The sequence below is a fragment of the Perna viridis genome, chromosome 13 (assembly GCF_037379345.1).
Source record: "Perna viridis isolate PV_CMFRI_1.1 ecotype Kerala chromosome 13, ASM3737934v1, whole genome shotgun sequence".
NCBI classification, from domain to species: Eukaryota; Metazoa; Mollusca; class Bivalvia; order Mytilida; family Mytilidae; genus Perna; species Perna viridis.
In genome coordinates, this window is record NC_142457.1 from 34008156 (window position 1) to 34026944 (window position 18789).

Here is an 18789-nt window from a genome sequence, read left to right on the forward strand (position 1 = left end):
CCCGTTAAAACAGGGGTCACTCCATGTTGAAAATGATGCGGGGATATAGTCTCTCTTGGTTTAAATTACACTTACATTTGAAAAAAAGAAGAACGCATGACCCTTCAAATTGTCCATCAGATTTTGCCGAATTGCATAAATGGAATGTACATTTAATCTATCCAGAAAGTTTCTCGTCATTATATGTTTTAGTTTAATAGTTCGTAGACTTAATTTTCTCCGTGTTCATTACAAAATACAGAAGAAAAGTATTTCAATTGAAGAAAAGAACAGTCGAACAAAATGACAACACAAAAGAGAGCAAAATAGAAGAAAAGTAGAAAAACAAGATTTACTTGCGACTTTTATGAGTTACCTGAATAAAAGTAATAACAAATTTACCGAACTAAAAGTCATAAATCGGCAAGGAAGATATCAAATAATAAAAAAGTCAAGAATCAAGGATAAACCAGAAAAATGAAATAAGCAACAATGTTCCTTACATAGTACAGATATTTTCCAGTGAAAAGGCTGTTAAACCAATTTGTATGGCTAGCCGAACCTCCAATAGGTACATCATGGAACTAAATATATAATTTTGTAATAAAATAAATAGTCAACTCGACAATTTTGTAATCGTTCAAATTGCACTGAATATCTATATTGGCTCGTTCAATATAGGGTTTTAGTACAACAAGTGCTTGTACAATATATGTCCTTGCAAAGGAATCTGTATATATTATCTTAAACTAACTATAAGCATTGTACCATTTTTAGCGGAAAAGGGGGCTAGGATGTTTAAAGGGAATTTAATGCTTATTTCTAATTTTTGAATAAAGTTTTACTTAGCCAACTAAAGAAGACATATGATCATTCATCAAAATTTCCCGGTACTCATGTAGAATGTCAAATAGAAATACTGCTTCTGCTAAAATATTTCTCATGCCTTCAATTAACAAATCAACACCACCACCCCCACAAAAAAGGGGGTCTACGCCTCAAAAAATAATAGAGCTGATATCAATTTCTGTTTGCTTCTGCATACGTTATAATACTGCTGTTTGTATTTTTTTAATTAAAAAAAGTTTTCTTCAAACTCGATCTTACGTATCATTCGTAAACTAATTTTTTAATAATGCCTCATTTTTCGGGTAGATATTTATGTCATATAATAATATCCCAATGCCAATTTATTTTTTAGAACTATAAATCTGACATAATTTAATGAAATGTTTGCAAGCATATCAATCAGAAAACATAGCAAATAAATACCGACAAGTTTGAAATGGTTTCGGGAGAAACAATCGAACAAATTTGCACTTGATAATCTGGGCGACACACTATACAACAGAACATAAACACATGAAATATGAAAACTGAGTAAAGTAAATAAACGAAATATTTAGAGTTAGCTTTGTTTTGATTGCATTGGGCTGTTTGATTATTTGTATTTTTGTATCATTAGTTTGCATGTACATTTATCATCATTTTTGTCACCTCGATATGCTTTAATTTAGTGAGATCGACTGAAATATGAAGTTTACTGAATTTTTTTTTTTACAAACGAAGAATTAAACCAACTAGAACTAATACATCATGTTATCCAGTTGAAACTTTTTTTCTTGAATCAAAATGATTTTTCTGTATTAAATCACGGATTTTACACATTTACTGTAAACGGATTATTTTCGAGGTTTCGAGGTTTTATGGATTCTGTCAAGTGAATATATTCGCGGGTATCATTTTTCGCGCTGTCGAGAAATGATCAGCGTTATACAGAGTTAAAATTTAATTCCGTGGGTACTATTTTTGCGCCTGTCTGTCCATCGCGGAATAGCGCATATTAATACTACAGTATTAAAAGCAACACATCATCAGATAAACTCTGCCCAGGGGTTTGTACCATATATAACGATGCGATGATAGGAATAAAACTTTTGTGATTTTGCTATATCAGTGCACTGTACAAGTACTTTAAGCTGAATAGGATTTCAAAATGTTTTTCTCTTTTTTTTTTTTTTTTTTTTTTTTACAACTATAACAAATTCCAAGAAACAAGTTATTTTTTGTGCATATTAATAACCCGAATATCTTCGAAAAAAATTTAACTCGTAACAATAAAAGTTTTCCTGTGAAATTAAACGAAAACCAGTCTAAATAGTGTCAATGTGTCGTACATAAACACCTCTCATGAGGCGACGGTCGAGAAAAGAACACTTATGACCGCGAAGTATATCGCCATGGGCTATACTTGCACTTTTACCTCGCATTTTCACGTGCGAAAATTCTATGACGTCATTAACGTGATCTTAAATGAAGACTAAAATATTGGTATTTTTTGAAATTTGAATCATTAGCCCAACTGAACCATATCTGGTATTTTAGGTTCATTTGACAATAAAATAAAATAAATAACTGAATAAATATTAAGTCAAATACACTTTAAATGGAGTAATATACATGTATCAGATTTAATATCGAATTTAATTCTTTCCAATTTGTAGACCTTTCGGATAAGGTATCAATCCTCAATATATCTTACTTTAATTTCTCTATTTCCAAACTCATCTGGTTGTAACGTGCAATACACATGCATTTTCGTTCAATAGTAATACTATTTTCCCAAGTTTAAATAATGATGTTAAAATGTCTCCTATTTAACACCATATATTTCATTCAATGTACAATTTATCTGCGAATGAAGACCACTTGTCTTATGTGATTATTGTGCTACAGTATCAAGTACCATGTAGCGGGTAATTTTGGCGGGAAGCAAATTTCGGCGTATTTTAGCATTTCACGATTTTTTAATTCTGGGATTAAGTACTTTGTACAAGCCCTAAGCATAAATAAGAAACTCTCAAATTTTTCGTATATGTCTTTTTCAAAATATGTTTACACCCGCCAAAATAGCCCGCGATACGGTATTTACTTTTTTCCTATTTGTAGGCTTTTACAAAGAATGTTGATGTAAATAGGATTGTTTAACGGCAATTCGTCCATTTTCCTTTGATGTTTCTATCTGAATGCTTTACCTATCTATTGTACTTATTGTAGGACATAAACATCAGGCAAACCAATTTAATATAAGTGCACAAGAACCTCATTGATTCGATTGTCCAATGAAAGAGTAATCAAGGGAACCAAGGTTAAAGCAGTTATTAAAAGAACGCAATCCAGGGACAAAGACCAGACATGGAAAACAGACAAACACAACAAAGAAAGTAATGTTTAAAAATAAGGACATATTTGAGGCATGAGCTAGTCGGTGTATTTTAAAACTAATGTCGTCTGCAAAGTGAAAATAATAGGAAATGTGAATAGATATTTTGAATATATTTAAAAGGAATATCTTAACATTGCACAAAATATGTGAAATATAAGAACAATTACAGAGTACCCTGACTTAAGGAGGTAGACCTAGGGTAAGGGACATAATCATATAAAATTATTGAAATGTTTGTATCATATTCAATTTCACCAAAGCCTCTCAAGCTTTCATTTGAAGCAGAATAAAATGAATCCAAGTTAATTTGATGCTTATATAAGATTGATGTTAAATGCTGAATACAAACGTGCCAGTGATTTTTAAGAGTTGTGTCCCTTACCCTAGGTCTGCCTCCTTAATTGAAACCTTTTCAGACTTTTGAAATTAGTTCGGTTGAAATGGGTGTTGGTTTTAAAATGTGTAAACTGAATTAAATTAATATAAAATGATTTCAAACAATGTCAGGTTTAGACAGGTTTTGGATCATTTAAGATTCTGTTGAGAAAGGTTTTATTGTATTTTGAAATCATTGACAATCATTTAATCCGTCTTTCGTTGACTCACCACCGCAATCCATTTCTACATGTAACAGTCCATGTGAAATGATAAAACGCGGGAATGGCGATAAACTGCACTAATAATGATCCTCAACCGACGCACGTAATCAGTTAATGAATGAAACTAAATGTTAATAAACATGAAAATGATATATCATACAAAGTACTGAAAACATTCACAGAAAATATAGATAAGCAAACATGTAATTACACATACACGAACAACAAACAAAATAGATAAACGTGACAAAAAATAGACATTTTACATAAACCTAGTATAAGGGACATAACTCTTGAAATCAGTGATATGTTTGTATCATATTCAATTTCACCAAAAGCCTCTTAAGCTTTTGTTTACAGCAGAATAAAATCAATACAAGTTAATTGGATGCTTACATAAGATAGATGTAAGATGCTGCAAACAAACGTTCCAATGATTTTTAAGAGTTGTGTCCCTTACACTGTGTCTACCTCCTTAATATGTTCTTAGTTTGGTAGCTGGAATTGGAAATCCACTAATATCAAAATCGCCAATTTCATTCCAATGGGAACAATTGTTTCTCCTCTACTTCTTGACCTATTCATTTATTTTTTTGAGGCTGACCTTATAGCTGATCTGATCCGATAGAAGGGACATCGTTTCGTCAGATCCTTTAATCTCAGTTTCCGCTATATAGATGATGTACTATCGTTAAACAATCCTAGTTTCAGTGATTTGCTACATCGCATCTACCCCTAAAGAACTTGACATAAAGGATACTACAGACTGTGAAGTCAGCCTCATATCTTGACCTACACTTAGAGATCAATGGCAAAAGGAAACTATTAACTATGGCTAAACGAATGAGCAAGTCATTTAAGACAATTTAAACGACGGTAGGTGTCAATAAAGTGGTAGAAAATATTTTTATTCAAATTTTAACAGTATGTTATTTATGTGACGCTGAGTATAGAGGTTGTCTAGCAAGCTATTTTCGGACTTGGTGCCATCCTAACCTCTGACATGCTGAAAGCCACCGCAAATATAAATTAGCTAAACATGTGTTTTAAAATATTGTAAATCTTTATTTTACATAAAAGAAGTTTAATCTACCGGAAATCAAGCGATAAAAATCCTAAATATTTGTTCAATACCTAGAAAACATTTGTAATGAAGACAGTTGTTATAATGACCAGCCATTTTGAACTATATCACTTATTTTACGGAATACAATATATTTTTGACAAAACGAACTTAAAGTTGGTAAAGGCAATTCATTGGTAATTTGATACGTTCGTTTCGCAAATTTTAAAATCCGTAATTTTATCAACCGGAATTACACACTCAAAAAGCTAAAAAAACAAATATGAAGGTCATTTTAACTGCTTTTACAAAGGATTTCTAGGATTGCTGGATTTTCTCTTCAGGTACATATAGGTCATTTGTTTTCCTTCATTTTAGTCACCTTCTCCCGTGTTATGGTAAAGAAACTGTATAAAACGTTTTAAATGGAAAATGGAAAAAAACTATAATCATGCCGATTTCAAAGAATGGAGGAACGAGCGTTATGCAATATGGCGATCGGAAGTAAGAGGTTGGGTTATGGAAGAACGGAATTACAACGTCTTAGGTTGTAGGAGTAGCTCACAGACAGCCACAGTTTGCGTAATCTGTTAGTACGTGCAAAAATATCTAAGCCCAGCTAAATTCTAGGTGCAAGTCGATCCTGTGGTGACAAAAAGCGTAAATGCTGCAAACAGATACACCAATCATCAACATATACTAGCATAATCACGGGGAAACGTTACAAAATATTCTGTAATGTGTACAGCAAGAGTGCAAATGTGATTTATTTACTTCGCTGTCCCGTTTGTGACCTCAACTATGTTGGCGAATCCAAACAACCTTTTCACAAACGTTTAAATGCACGAAGGAGTGACCTTACAAAAAAAAAACACACTTCCAATAAGTAAACATTTCAGCTACCACGACCTCGAGGATTTCAACAATTAAAGTGCAAATCCTAATCGTGGAACGGAATATATACGATCTGTAGCGATCCACAGAGGTTGAAGCAGGAAGGGTTTTGGATAAAACAACTCCATGTCTTATATCCATACGGAATAAATAAATAATAATAAAAAAAAAAACATTAAGTACTTCCGTGCTTATTTTAGTTTATTTTCTCTTTCTAGTTGAAATTTTTATAAAGTTCAAGATCATCTCAAATTTGGATTTCAATATTATATTTTCCACAATATAATTTCAATACGTCACAGGATTACGCCTAGCTCTGAGAAGGTCATTGACTGAAAATTTTCCTCGTTTATGTTCTTTTATAACATTTTTATCGGTGTCGTTGTACAATCTTTTAGATTTTAGTTCGGTGGGTGCATCGAATTCTTAAAAGAAAGCTATCCCTTTTCCCGGGTTGACTGTGAGGCTAGTAAGAGTTTTTGATGGTATTTTTAAATTATGTATAAAGGTATAAACCTGCTGATCCTCACAATATATAAATAACACCTAGTATGGCAAAGTTTTCTTTTACTTATAAATGCATGCTTGATCGCACATGTGTATTGTACATGAACATAATACATGTATATACACATTACGTTATAAGCACATAGTCATGAAAGATTCTGGCTATGTTGCTTTTTGAACTTGATTGAACTCTATCTTCAAATGAATCCTACCGCTAACCGGATCAAATGATTAACAGAAATGTACGCTTTCTCGGATCGATAATGATGTTTACCTTCGCATGAATGATTAGGACTGCCTGTGTGTCTATTGTTTGTATACTATACATTTTTACATAAGATAAATATATGTTGGTATTAACGACTTAATAACCTCAGGCAGAAGTAACTACTTATGAGTGTGTGAACCCACTGACGGGGAAACCATTTTACACTCGAATAACTACCTCCAGCTAGTATCAACAGAATCTCAGGGAGCTAAATGTATTTATAGATGTAATGAATGTGGTAAATGGTTTATTAGTTGTTTACTTATTAACGTTGACGTTTTCTGTCTACGGACAACAATGCCCGGATCCCGTGTGTCATGACGAATGGGACGTCGATGTCTTCCCCGACCCCCGGAAGGAAAGTGGACTGTGTGGTCGGGGCTGCGATGCTTCATATGTGTGTGATCCGTGTCAAGTTCTTAGTAGCCAGGAAGGTAAGCCTTCTAAATGTGTAAGGGGGTCGGGTATTTTTTTTTATGGTGAAAAAAGGGGAAGCAGTTTTTTTTTCTTTTATTTTGTAGAAGGAGGTGGTAAATTGTTAATATTTGAAGAATTTTATAATTTTTTAAGCTTTGTTATTTATATTCTTATGAATGGAATGGGATATCAACAAAGTTCCACCATAAATATGAGGGGGGGGGGTAAACAAAATTCAGATACACTGTTTAAATGTCTACCCCTCCCGGATTAAGGTAAAAACTAATACAATATAAGTCCATAAATACACTGCAACTAACAATTTCCTATGGCGAAGAATGAAGGATTACCTGTACATGTATATTTTTGTCACGAAAAGGAAATATTGGTCAAATTGATGTGCTTTTAATGCATGCGCCGCTTTTTACCGAAAACAACAGTACAGATACCGGGGCTTAAACCTGGCCCCTCCGTTCTTAGTATGGCTAGTATGTACCTGTACATCCGTTGTAAGAAGAGTCACGAAGATACATGTACATTGTAAATTATATACATGTATAATATAAATAATACAAATGAATAAAGATTTATTCATAACTTGTACACATGATTGTACTGTAACATATAACGTTCGGAGTCATGTCTTATATAAGGTCACATTCAGGGGTCATTGACCTTAAATTCTCAAAATTCGATAGCCTGCTATCCCTCTAAATATATATACTGTATAGTAAACGCACACTTTTTAGTGAATGTTTTAAAAGTTTGTTGTATTTATAAAGAAGTTAAGGTAGTAATGAATAATTCAATTCGGATGTAGCTAGGACTAGTGTTCAGGTTTATGAAATGTTGCACGATTGAGCACAACTCTACGGTGTCGTTTATAAAAGCGAAATTTAGGGGAAATTCAACCAGGATTAGTAATGAAAAAGAATAGAAATCATGGATAACGACCAGACAAAGAAAATAAACATGCAGAGCAAAGAACATGAAATAACCACAATAACACGAAAGTAGAAACAAATGTAAATGAGCAACCCGGACTCCATAAAAAACTGGGAGCATGGACCAGGTGTACCTGTATGACGTCGGGATTAAGACACTCTTACATGTACATGTAAATTTCTATAAAGTTGGTAATTATTTGTTAATAGTTTAAAGACCTTTGAGACACAGTATATAAACATACGAGACTCTTGAACTACATGTTGAATTGTTTCTGATGCAACTACATATGGTGTTTTCTTGTAAACCAGTTGGCCCGATGGTAAAATGTACGAAGAGGGCGTGGACGGCGGGGGGAGGGTCATGTAGACCCTTATTGTTAACGATGGGGTAAGTCGATGAGCATCCTCTATAAACACTTCTGCGAGGAAAATTATTTTGTTCCACCGAAGCGCTACCTCGCAGAAGTGTATATTGAGCATGCCTACCAACTTACCACACAAGGGTCTATTTGATATATTTTTGCACTGTTTGTTTGTCTTTCATTAATATAATTAGTATTCTTGCAGCCGGGGAGATAGATAAAATGATAGAGAGTGTTCCAGCGCATGAAACTATTTGTAAGGGGAATACAGACGACTACATCTTAGCGGTCGCCATTGTCAACAAAATGGAGATTACATCCGGGTATATATAAGTTAAAATATATTTTAGTACCATTTTATTAAACTACCGGTACTTGTAGCGGTAGTATAGCTGAATTAAAGCTTCGGTGAAGACGGTAACATGCACGTGCAAGTTAGCGGGGTTTATAATTTCATCGTCCGGAAGTGATATGTCACGGAAAGAATGTAAAAAATAACAATAAGAGTCCCAAATAATTATTTTAAAAACTTTAACGATTTCTTTAACGTCTAAAAATCATCGAACATCACGTTGCTATGGATATCGTCCCTTTTGCTTTTGTCCCAAACTCAATTCCAAAGACAAACAATATAGTCCAATATTAAAACACGAAAAATTTGCCTGGATGGACCAATGTATATGCGGTTACAAAAACACAATGGTGATATATATTTTAATGATAATAACTAATATAGTTTTATGATAATCTTGTTTTAAATAAAAAAAAAAACGTTAACGTTCTCTACATGCTGATTAGGTACTACAAATGCACGTGCCTACAACTATTTGCCATTTACAGTGACACCTTTTATGGAGCAGACATTGCCTGTATCATTGAATACCGTACTTTTACTCTCTGAGCAATATTCGTAAGAGTGGTCAGGGAACCCCTTAAGCACAAAGAAATACCCATCAAAGTGTTAATACATTTTTTAAGATATTGATAGGTCAACTTCAGTTGACATACACTATGGAAAATTTGTGGGAAAATTCTCCCGTACTTTTTCCCTAATTAAGGTGTGTTTCATGAAATTATGAAAAGAAAAGTAAGGTTACAAGGCAAAACATATTTATCCTGTGAAATAGATGAAACAGAGGAGACTCAGTCCGAAAATCTAAAAAAAAAAATGGCTGAACATGAGCAGCGAACCTACTTAAACATACATCTGGCACGAGACCGCAATTAATTTTCAAGTGCATTTCAATATACACATATGAGCAGATTAAAGAAATTCCACCGGCGCAAACTGAATAAAACTTCTCTGGCCTAAAGATATGTACAAACAGGATTTTTTATATAAATTGTAGAAAATTTTACCATCATTTTCTGAAATTAATACATATAATTCGGAGATGGGGTAAACATGACAAATGAACTGAGTTAAAAGTCCTAAATTTTAACCTTCTTCCACTGAACCAAATCACAACTTTTAGTCAGAATTGATTAATGAAAAAAAATCCCATGTAATTTTAACTTATTTTCTACCAATTAGAGGCAAAACTTCAGCAAATAAGTTTCCAGTAAAAATATGAAAAAATGTGGAAGGTACCTACTACCAAAGTTGGAACTATATTCGTATACAACGAAAACCAAGGGGAATTAATTGTGTTCTCGTACCATCTACTCGTTCCCTGTTCATTTTCTGTTTGCTTTCTTTGGAATAAATGCACCCTCTGTTTAATCAGACGCGGTCGGTTTTTGAGTTCGCTTCGACATCACGTGACACCCATGATAACGTAACCGATGAAGATTACAACCATGCATTTCATTGGACAAACGTGATAGCAACCGTTAGGTTCAAGGCTTTATTAAGGCATTGGTGTCCGGAATATTCTCAATTACGTTTATATATTGCAATATGAATAATCTTTTATACATGTATATTGAATAATTGGAAATAGCTAAACTGAAAAAAACGAAACGCAGTGGTCACGCAGTTCTCCAAATAAAATCTAATCAGATTTTGAATAATCAAAGGGAGAAAATGCGTTGGTTCTCTTTTTTAAAGATCATAGTACTTGTTAGTACACTGAGGTATATATTTTTTTATGTTCATGTATCCTGGTTCCAATACACATAACACTACATATTGTTTCACGGCACTAAGGTAAACTTTGTTGTTTATGTATTTTTATTACTAGGATATTTAACGATGTATCTTGATTTTGGGATTTATTTTTATGTTTATTTGTTTTTAGGACCAAGAGGTCGAACGCCAGGTATTTTGCCAGGACGTTAAGATATAGATGGGATTACGGACTATATTGTTATAATGAAGTTGTGATATTTTTATCAAAGGAAGATAGACAGGTATACGTTATTGAAATCTTCCAAAAACCCAATCACTTACTTTTATACAATGTATCACTCCGCTAAATAACTTAGGATTTATAACATCCTGGAAATGCGAAATGGCCGTTGGGCACAGCGTTTTTTAGATTTTCAAAGGAATGTGTTTTGGTAAATTGTATGACAGAGCAATCAACTCCGCTGACTTAATTACAACATCCTAAAACAACGTATCAATCCGCTATATTTATAAGTGAAGTGTACAGGGTGAGACATATTTCACAAAGCACGCATGTGCACTTCCGATTAAAATGGGTGTAGTTTTTCCATGTATTGTTCTAATGTACATGTAGTATATAAACGATTGGAAAACTAGTACATGTTAGACCAAATTATATGTAATCTCCCCATCAACAATCCTGGATTTGCCCCTACATGTACATGTACCGACCTGGTGTTTGTAAACTAAAGTGCTGGAATCTGTAAGAATCAGGCAAAATTGAAAAATAAGGAATCATGCTCAGAAAAAAAAAATGAATCCTGCTCAGAAAAATAATGAATCATGCTCAGAATAATAATAAATCATGCTCAGAAAAATAATGAATCATGATCAGAAAAATAATGAATCATGCTCAGAAAAAAAAACACAAACTATTTGACACTGTGGGCACTTAGTTCATAGTCTATCGAACTGACGAATTTACGGGTTTTTTTTTTCGTCTTTATTGAAGTTAGAAGTATCACAGGATGCAGAAAAACGAGTTCAAAGTTTCAATAGAATAAGAGTAAGACATGTGTTATCTTCCTTTAATGATTAAATTGCAGTGAATTTCAAACAATTTATACCTAGAACTACTAATACATAAAAAAATTATTTCCGAAGACATTTTGAATCAAATTTCATAGAAAGACTTTTGCTTTTTTTTCACCGAAATTCACCAACTGTCTGATTTCACAAAATTATGTATATGTACATACACTTCTCGGATTGGGACCTTCGTAAATGTAAGTAAGTGTTAATAACATGAGTTTAAATATGGTTTCTGCTGATTTATCATTTTTCCATAAAACCCTGCGAATATACATGTATACATGTAGGTACAAATGTATGACATTGTGTATATAGTTTACTGTATGGCATACAATCACCTGTGAGTGTGTGGTTAGAAAGTTTATGAGTGTGTGGTTATGAAGTTACGACGTTAGAACATCTTGCTTTGTCTTATTCTACAGGTCTACACATCGCCCGGGAGTATAGCGAATGAGGTACTGACTTCTGAATGTATACAGGAGATATACGAAGAAGCTAGAGACAAATATCTGAAGTCAAATCAGTACGGGGCGGGCATAAAATATATAATTGGAGAGTACAAGTAAGGCAAACAAAATATATATCTATTCACTGCTACCCTACATAATCTAGTTTTTTTATGGCCACTTTAGCTTGAACACCGTTAAAGTGTGGATTGCTTCCCGTTTGAATGTAAAATATTTAAAAAAAAAAAACAATATAATTTCCATACCGGGTTTCGCCTCAGTCTCCAGATAACAGCTGTGTTATTTTAAAACAGTTTCAAACATGATATGTTTCATACTGCATAGAGAGTGGTGACGAAATCCACAGAAAATTTCATGATGTACGTACACGTACAAATGTATACTGTTTCTACCTTTTTTGCAGGAGAGTATTCAAGGATGGCAAGTGCAAAGACTACACAGGGATGATTGTTGGCATAATATTCGGATCTTTGGGAGGCGTTGCTTTCCTCCTGACATGTGGGTACTGCTGTTGTTGTCGAGGCAAAAATTGTAATGGTACTGGAGGATCGAGCAGCAGCTCAGGATGGGGCGGAGGGTGGTTCGACGGAGGCGGGGGTGGAGGAGGTGGTGGGGGCGGTGGGGGCGGTGGGGGTGATTTTTAATATCACTGGGAGGCAGGTTCTATTTTAACGACGGCAGGAATAGAGGGAAGGGGTTAAGTTTACTTGGAAATGGAAAACATTTGGGTTTTATGTTTCTATTTTTAACTCAAAAACAAATCAAAGAATGTGTAGATATCATTGCCTGTGCACCACAAAACTGAAAGATACTTAAGTTTTAGATTATTCTTGATTTCCGTGATTTCCATAATGCAAAGTTTTATTATTCAATGGCTTCCCATACAGTTAAGATTATTCCCAGACTTTGTGTTTTGTAGCACGGGGGACTGTACGAATACTATTGGCTGAGACTCTGATAAGTGATGACTGTAATATTTGACAAGTGAAGGGTGGGCATATTACATGTAACATGTATTGCAATCTACGGGTTTATTTATTATTAAGTGAGAATTAAGGATGCAAGTTTTCTGAAATCTGGGATCGGGTGGGGTTCTGCTATTAACGTTTTACTTTATGGCAACTTTTTACCCATTTTCAATTTTCTTTATTGTTTCTAGTGCCTTATATAACTATTTTGTATGTTTTTTTTATATTTTTTTTTATAATATTTGACATCGTATTAACGAGAGATCTTCGTGTCCTCCCGTTCGTCAGAGTGTTGTCGAAAGTACACTTTATGTAATCAACAATACACTGAGTCATGATAAACCGTCAAAGATCCAATAATGCTAAAACATATACTTCATTTACTTTCCAACTTACATGTACATGTACGATGTATGCCCCGTTTCACTCCAAAACTTTGGGGAATGCTGGGGTAGCATTCTGTGATCATTTTATCATCTACCTCTTGTTTTGAAATATTATATACTGCGTAATCTGTCAAAACCGATCCCTTTTTCATTTCTTCGATATAAATTGATTCAGTACATGAGTACTTTGATTTACTTTTAAAAAAAACTGGTTAAGTTAAAACACGTGTTTTGTTTATTTAGGTTTAAAATACATTTAAATCACAGGAACTTCGTCCGACTAGAATAGGACTGCTTGTTTGATAGTTGTAGGCAACCCCCCTTGTTTAAATTGATTAAAAGGGACTTCTGAAAGTGGTTTAGACAGGTTTTTGGACTTTCATGGTTCGGTTTATACAGGTTTTTGGATGCTTCATGGTAATGTTTAGACAGGTTTTTGGACGTGTAGTGGTTCGGTTTAGTCAAGTTTTTGGATGTTTCAGGGTTCGGTTCAGACAGATGTCACTTTATTAGATTATTATTTTATGTAAATATCATATTAGTTGTTACAAGTACATGGCAAAACAGTTTTGTTGATATGTATTTTAGACTACAAGTATAGTGGCGGACCCAGAGATGTTGAAAGGGGGTCCAGAGGTGTTCTAGAAAAAAAGGGGATTCCAGGCTGGATCCGCCAGTGTTATGTATGCTTGGTTACATATTACAATGTACTACCTTTACATGTATTTTTATAGAAATATGATATATTTTAAAGATGTATAATTCAACAATCATAGTTCATTCAAAAAACAGTTGTTTTTATTCAGTATAGTGTTGTCAGTTAATCGTACAGACTACGGTTCATCATATAAGTAATATCCAATTCGTATATTTGTAATTTTATCTGTAAAACAATTTCGGGTTCGGTGAAAAATGCCTTGTTTTCTCACAACCGGAAGTAAGTTTTTTTTTATAATGTCCGATCATACACATCATTTGTTTAGCAATCTCCGAACATCTGACGTTCAAAATTAACTCTACTGACCCTATTGTTGTAAGCTGACGAGGATGCTCAATATACACTTCCGGGAGGTAGGGAAGTTTACCCTGAACTTGACTATTGATGAGCAACTCGACGGGTGTTTCTAGAAAAGCAGAGGACACTTACCCTACCGGTGCACCTGGCCCATGCTCCCAGTTTTTAGTGGAGTCCGAGTTGTTCATTTACTTTTGTTACTTTGTGTGTATGATTTTAGTTACTGTATGTTCTTTGTTGTGTATGTCTGTTTTCCATGTCTGGTCTTTGTCCCTGGATTACATTCTTTTGATTATAACCTTGGTTCCCTTGATTATTCCTTTGCAGAAGCATTTATTGAGCATGCCTCATGCAACCTTAACGACTATCCTAAAACTGGTACAAAAGGGTCTATATACTACAGACTCATTTGAAGCAGGTGAGACATCACTCTCAAAAGATGCAAGAATGTCATGGGAAAGTGACAAATAAGTATAGTACTTTTATGGGGAGCATTACTTCTGGGATATCAAATATTCTTTTTACTAAAGAAAATTAAAATAAAAAACAAAACAAATAAGAAATAATACAAAATATCAGTATGGTTTGGAACATTAAACTTCAGCAAATGTGTTGCCAAGATTCACAAAAAGAGCGATATAGAACAAGAAGTCTTTGCGATATTTAGCCGAAAAGAGACCACGTCACCTCACAGGGCTATATTCCTGAACAATCAATAGTGAGCGCTTTCTAAACAACCTTGTTTAAACAAAACACTTCTGTATTTCCTTTTCTTTGTTTATTTACACCTGTCCAAATTTAAATCAAAGGGAATAAAAAGATATTCTGAATATTTACAATTTTATCGGTAAAACTGTTTCGGGTTCGGTGAAGAATGCCTAGTTCTACCACAACCGGAACTTATTTTTTTTAATAACGTCTGTGTTGTCCGATCAAATAACATCATTTAATTGCTTGTTTAGCAGGTGTTTTTACTACATTTCAAAGCTTCTATAGATCGAGATGTAACGTTTTGATTTGACAAAAGTTTCTCAAGTAGTCAATATGAAAAAAACATAGATGAATTTCTATGCTTTTAAGTGCGAGTTTTGCTCGCTTAATATTTATATTAATGTATGTTACGTAAACTATTATTTTCACTTTGTGATAAATTTATTTATACAATGTAGCGTTAATAAAATTTAATGTTACTTCATGTTTATTTTATTTATTTATTTTTTTTTTTTTTGCTTAACAATAAATAGGAATTATTCAAGCTTTAGGAGATGGGATTTTAACATTTGTAGTGGCAGCACAAGCATTATATTACTTTCCTCATGCGTCTTACCCAGACATGAATCTTTACGAGCAATTCGATGAGTGCTTCTAGAACAGCAGAGGACGCTAAGATGTACGCTATTATAACTCGTTGGGTGTTTTTGTAAAAGCAGAGGACGCGTACCCTACCGGTGCATCTGCTCCATGCACCCAGTTTTTAATGGAGTCCGGGATGTTTATTTGTTGTTCTTTGACATTTATGTCTATTTTTTACCTTTGGATTAACATGTATGTTCTTGTTATTACCAATCGAAACCTTGAATTTATTTCGTGTTACACGATCATTTCTTCATACTAATTCTTATCATTGTGACTGATTATAGAACAAGCCCTAGATATATTTGTTCAAAACTTTTCCATTGTGTCAGATGAAAATGCCAGTAATTGAAGTCCTTCATACGTTATAAAGTGTATTAGAAAGGATGCGCGTAACGGGATGTCTACAGCGTATATATATGCCAAACACAAAGCGGATCTATTTTGCACGGTATAATTGAACTTGGTGTGCGATAAATAGAGTCTGTAAAACACTTAATTCCTGTTCGCAGATCAAATGCACCACACATCTAAAAATCTTTCCAACCCAAACAACCAACTATAAAATGATATGAACTTCATTTAACCTTCACGCATTCTTTGGAGTACTTCGCTGTGTGGTATATGTGCACCTAGAGGCAATTTATGTTTTCATTTTTGTGTAAAATCCGCCATCTTTGGGAAAACCACCGGGTAGGGTGACGAACATTGCCATTGGGTGTTAAACGAGTGCGTTGCCATACGATCAAATAACATGTAGTATGGAATCTTGTTTACCGAATTGATGGATTTTGCATTTATTATTTAAGTTTTTTACTGTAGCTCTTACGTCGGTTTTTTTTTCTCCCATGGGATATCTTGTGTTAAAATACAACGATAGTCATAGAGAGTGTATGCCTTACGTATTCACTTTGTGCATTTATCTTCTGTGCAGTATGAATGAAAAACCTTAATGACTAAAAAAGAGAGATTTATTGTATCATTTTGGGATGTTATTGAAGTTTTCAATCTTTTGTTGCTTTGAAATTAAATCACTTTGAAAATTCACTGATCAACCACAAATGTAAAACAATGAGATAGATAAATAGAATATTCAAAGACACTCTGACTATAAATATACTGCTTAAGAATATAAACTTAAAATGCTATATGTGCAGTACTATTTTCATAGTATTTTAATAAATTATAAAAATTCTAATGAAAGTCTAAATTCAGGTTCATAATCAGCTTTTCAACTTACTTGGATTAATTTTCATTGCAAGCATCCTTAAAGCAGTTATCTTGTAAAGCTCATAAGTAACATTCAATGTAAAGTCCAACATGCTGGGGGTAAGATTAATCAAAATTGATTCAGTGTTTTGGGGGAAAGCTGTAGTTGAACTTTCAAAAAATGTAACAAGTGTATGTTGGTGGTGCAAAGAGAAGAGCTTTAAAAACAATGGTTCAGCTCAACTATAATTTTAGAATCGGGCTTGACAAACTCTATTTGCAACTGAATATTCATACAATAAACAGATTTGTTTTGGGCTTAACCATATTGCATAAGCATTTGCATATAAAAAGAGATATCTCCCGATAGCAAGTAAAAATAATTTTTACCAGAGCTTAACATCTAGCTAGAGTTTGTTTATCTTTCCTCAGACATAGTTGGTTTAATATTTAATTTTGCAAGTTCTATATATGTCACTCATCTTTTACAAGTCATTATTAAGAATCCTTCCATGTATCCTCTAATCTCTCTTGAGCAACATAGAGCACCTTCAAAACAAAATTATACTTATTATGCATTATTTCAGGATTGGATAACTTTCAGATTCTGTAATAGACAGTAAAATGAAGTTATAAACATGTAACTGGAACAGGGGCTGCTCTGGCTTCCAAAATTCTGTCACCATTTTTTTTTCATAAATTTAAGGAATAAGAGCCAAAATTTGTGCCAAAAATATTCCATTTTTTTAAAATAAGACAGTATTAAGTCCACTGATGAAAATCTTTGTCCGTTTATCAAAATAACCCCTTCATTCATGAAGATTCACTCTTGATGCATATATACAAAGCAGGTTTTTAGCTCCAGTCTCAGTCAGGACTTACCGGTATGACCATTAGTCACTTTTCATATGCAAAATAATAAAGCACTACTCCAGGAACAGGTGTTTTAATTCTTTCAAGGACTTAATATTACTATGCTCATATAGTAAGTGATTTGAAAATATGCTGACCTCTGTCCTCTGTGGTCTAATAAAATTTACCTTAAAATATAATTTGATATTTTATTTACAATTTTTCAATGAAATCCCATGGGATAATGAAGAATCCCATGGGATAAAAGAAAATCCCCTGAATTTAAAATTGTAACTACAAGTTTATTTTATCAAATATTGTAAAATAAAATGCATTTCTTTAAATCCCATGTGAATCTGCATCGAATGGTTACTCACATGACATGGTAGGTAGAAAAAAAGCGGCGCAAGATTTGCAATTCAGTGTTTTGCAAATTTAAATTGTCTTGTGTTATCTGTTTCTGAAGAACGTAATATAACGACTCGTTTGTTCGAGTTAAAAGAGAAGGGGCGCTTACTTGTCTATAATTGGATCCGTTCTAGTGAATTTAAGTGACTGAAACCAACCAGAATTTAGCATTAAGAGTGGAAGTGTTGAGGACATAGGAAAAACATTATTTTGTAGTAATGCAGAAGCTATATTCAGTTCGTTTTTTCGTTTGAGTCTTGAAGCGGATTCGAAGGGGTGCCCAGCGGTCAGTTCTTTACACTTTTATTTGAAACCAGTAGCAAATTCAAAGAGGTGCGACTATCTTTACTCTATCGCTATTTTAGTCCATGGGCTCGGAGGGTCCACCGTGGACCCTCCTCCCTCCACTATCAACTTCATGGTGATTTATAGGTACCTTTATACCTCCCATTACCGAATCAATTTGTCGCCAAGGAATATTCAAGGATTCTTTTTCAGTATAAGCCTGTATTTGTACCCCACTGGGTCAAACAGCCAAGATTTTTGCGACTCATTTGTATGAGCGTCTAAGCCCTCTTGGGATAGCACGTATAAACAAATTAAACAAATTCAGGTATCATCGTGTAGCCCAATGTCTCAGCTATCCTTTCAGCCATTGTCCCTTTTTCAATGCATTTACAAATTTTAAAGTAAGAACAGTGTATAAGTGCGATGTTCGGTTGTTGGC

The 18789-nt window shown here is 33.8% G+C and overlaps 1 protein-coding gene across 1 annotated transcript; it reads left to right on the plus strand.

Moving 5' to 3' along the window:
- Positions 1–6340: 6340 nt before the first annotated feature.
- LOC148600564 (uncharacterized) lies at positions 6341–12515 on the plus strand. The gene is made up of 6 exons (XM_088558230.1): positions 6341–6970; positions 8468–8585; positions 10503–10614; positions 11325–11378; positions 11827–11966; positions 12275–12515. The coding sequence occupies exons 1-6, from the start codon at positions 6766–6768 to the stop codon at positions 12513–12515; spliced, it is 870 nt and encodes a 289-aa protein (XP_088414356.1). The 5' UTR covers positions 6341–6765.
- Positions 12516–18789: the final 6274 nt, after the last annotated feature.